The sequence below is a fragment of the Pygoscelis adeliae genome, unplaced genomic scaffold, assembly GCF_000699105.1.
Source record: "Pygoscelis adeliae isolate BGI_AS28 unplaced genomic scaffold, ASM69910v1 Scaffold94, whole genome shotgun sequence".
Taxonomy (NCBI): Eukaryota; Metazoa; Chordata; class Aves; order Sphenisciformes; family Spheniscidae; genus Pygoscelis; species Pygoscelis adeliae.
Genome location: NW_008824547.1, coordinates 1,827,665 through 1,828,301, shown reverse-complemented (window position 1 = coordinate 1,828,301; position 637 = coordinate 1,827,665). Strand labels below are relative to the sequence as shown.

Below are 637 nucleotides of genomic sequence, written 5' to 3'. Positions count from 1 at the left end.
TCCTGCGCTTCCAAACACGGAGCGGCAGTGGAAGTGCAGGGTAGGAACGAGGAGATCCTGGGGAAGGGGCAGGCGGGTTTTGGGGTCAGGGGTCCCTATAGAAGGGGGACGGCAGATGCCTGGGGAGGTGCCAGCCCCCTGCTTGCAGCAGCCCTGCACCCGTCATCGTGGCATGGGGGAAGGCACTGAGTCAGCAGCATGCCCCAGCCCTCCCACACACCCGGCGTTGGCCTTCCTGAGCCCAGGAAGAAAGGTTTGGACAAGGCATTGGCGTTCTGCTTTCCCCTTCCCTGTTTTAGGCTTTTCTTCCCCCGTTCCCCGAGCGGCCTGTGTGCTGTCTGACAGCCTCTGAGCGCACCACGTGGCACGAGAACTCTGCGTATGTAGTCTGGGAGCCTGAGCGGGTTTCTGCGGGGCAGTCCCAGGCGCTCTGGGTCGTCTCTAGCACTGCTGAATCCACCCTCTCCTGCCGGGAAGAAGCCAGGGGATGACCTTGCACACTGCCCCGTGGGGCAGAGCCATTAACCCCTGCCCTGCCCATGGGACCTGGGGTTAACCTGCCCGTCCGCCCTGGCCCCGCAGGCAGCTGGCCCTGAAGGCCCTGAACGAGCGGCTGAAGCGTGTGGAGGACCAGTCG

At 64.4% G+C, this 637-nt stretch overlaps 1 protein-coding gene across 1 annotated transcript in view; it reads left to right on the top strand.

The window, feature by feature from the left end:
• The window catches only part of CACNA2D2 (calcium channel, voltage-dependent, alpha 2/delta subunit 2), a 207,819-nt gene extending 207,328 nt beyond the window's left edge, over nt 1-491 (top strand). The window contains exon 27 of the mRNA XM_009321864.1: nt 300-491. Coding sequence (XP_009320139.1) covers nt 300-491 — 192 coding nt within the window. The remainder of the gene's footprint in view (nt 1-299) is intronic.
• Nucleotides 492-637: the final 146 nt, after the last annotated feature.